Raw genomic sequence first — 1,416 nt, 5'->3', positions numbered from 1 at the left:
TTTAAACAATGCAGAGTCTGCTCTGATAAGTGCTTACAAAAGGATGCAGCAATTCCGTTTTGGAAACATTCATTCATTCTACTTCAAAAGACAGTCTAGATGTCAGGGCCCACAAATTTCATCTTTTCCATCTGTACATAAAACTCGTGGTAAATTTACACTACACTTAAATGAATTGATGTAGGTTTCGGTTTTTCAGAGCATGTAAATGATACTGAGGCATGGCCAGCAGTCGAAACTTTAAATGGGATTTTATATCGCTCTTTCGAAATTTCGTACATTGGCAATGACTGCGCACAGAGTTTGACTATGGCAAATGAATGACAGTTAAGTGACATAGGTTTGACATAGATCTTAGCAGCTGATTATGTCGCTCAAAACATCCGTCTACTCCGATCCAGATTTTATTTGGCCATCTGCTCCCTTTTTCCCTTTTGGCAAATGCACTCGCTGAATTAAGCAGTCGTACAAAAATAATGTGCATTTGACTCACATTGTTTTAAACATCACAGACATAACGTTTTTTAATCCTCAAATTGACCTTTGAGAACAGCTGATATTATTACTTCTCTAGTGCTCTTATGACTGCTCAACACTGGCTCTCATCTTCTTCTTTGCATTCACAATGCTGTCACCTTAGACTGTAAAAGTTTGAATCTGTAGACTTTGGTCTCTTTAAACGACCCTATGTAATGCATCGCAGTTTACTAAAAACAGAAGTAGAAATGCAGCAACTACCTACCCGTGACGTTGAGGGTGAGGGTATAGAGATCAGTAAGGATGCTAATGGTAATGGTGAGAATGTGAGCAACTCTTCCGAAGCGTTGGCCTACAAATTGGGCAATGGTTTGGGCCCCTGGTGCTTTGGTGCGCAATTCCAAGAGCAGCAACGCAAAGATGGTGTAGACCAGGGCGCCATTGGCCGATACGAATGTGCAACCGACAAGGCCGTACTAAATCCATAAGTATGAGGCAACATTTTTATATTATTCATATTATTCACACGTTATCTACCAATGTCGCTTATATGCAGAACTTGGACTCGGATAGTAAGTGCTTACTGATTGCTTTAAGTCATGTCTCAAAACTGTGGGTTAAGCTTTGTCCTCAAATATTAGGGCAGATGCCAAACTGGTGCTCTGTTACAGCAACCCTATGAGGAGAATAGAGCATCGGGACAGCAGTTTTTTGTTTCCCTGTGAAGTGCCTAAGGACAACTTGTCAACGTGAGTGGGCTAAGCCAACTCTCTATGTGCTTGCATATTTCGCAGTCCTGAATAGAGCGACAATGAGTTGGCAATCACCATTTAACATTGCAATCATTCAGCGGTGGTAATAATTCCGTTTTATCAAAAATATCAAGCAATGTCTTTTGAAGATGTAGCATAGCCTAATACTTTTGCCAAGCGTAATTTG

The 1,416-nt window shown here is 40.5% G+C and overlaps 1 protein-coding gene across 1 annotated transcript; it reads left to right on the top strand. All coding sequences in view use genetic code 11, as the record gives it.

Annotated features, from left to right (window-relative positions):
* Positions 1–692: 692 nt before the first annotated feature.
* Positions 693–965, top strand: EGR_11269 (hypothetical protein; the record flags this gene model as incomplete). Its single annotated transcript, XM_024500512.1, has 1 exon — positions 693–965. The coding sequence occupies one exon, from the start codon at positions 693–695 to the stop codon at positions 963–965; it is 273 nt and encodes a 90-aa protein (XP_024345074.1).
* Between the last annotated feature and the right edge of the window lie 451 nt (positions 966–1,416).

Source organism: Echinococcus granulosus (genome assembly GCF_000524195.1).
Source record: "Echinococcus granulosus chromosome Unknown EG_S00666, whole genome shotgun sequence".
NCBI lineage: Eukaryota > Metazoa > Platyhelminthes > Cestoda > Cyclophyllidea > Taeniidae > Echinococcus > Echinococcus granulosus.
Note: the sequence above shows the minus strand (reverse complement) of the source record. Positions and strands in the feature narration are given on the sequence as shown.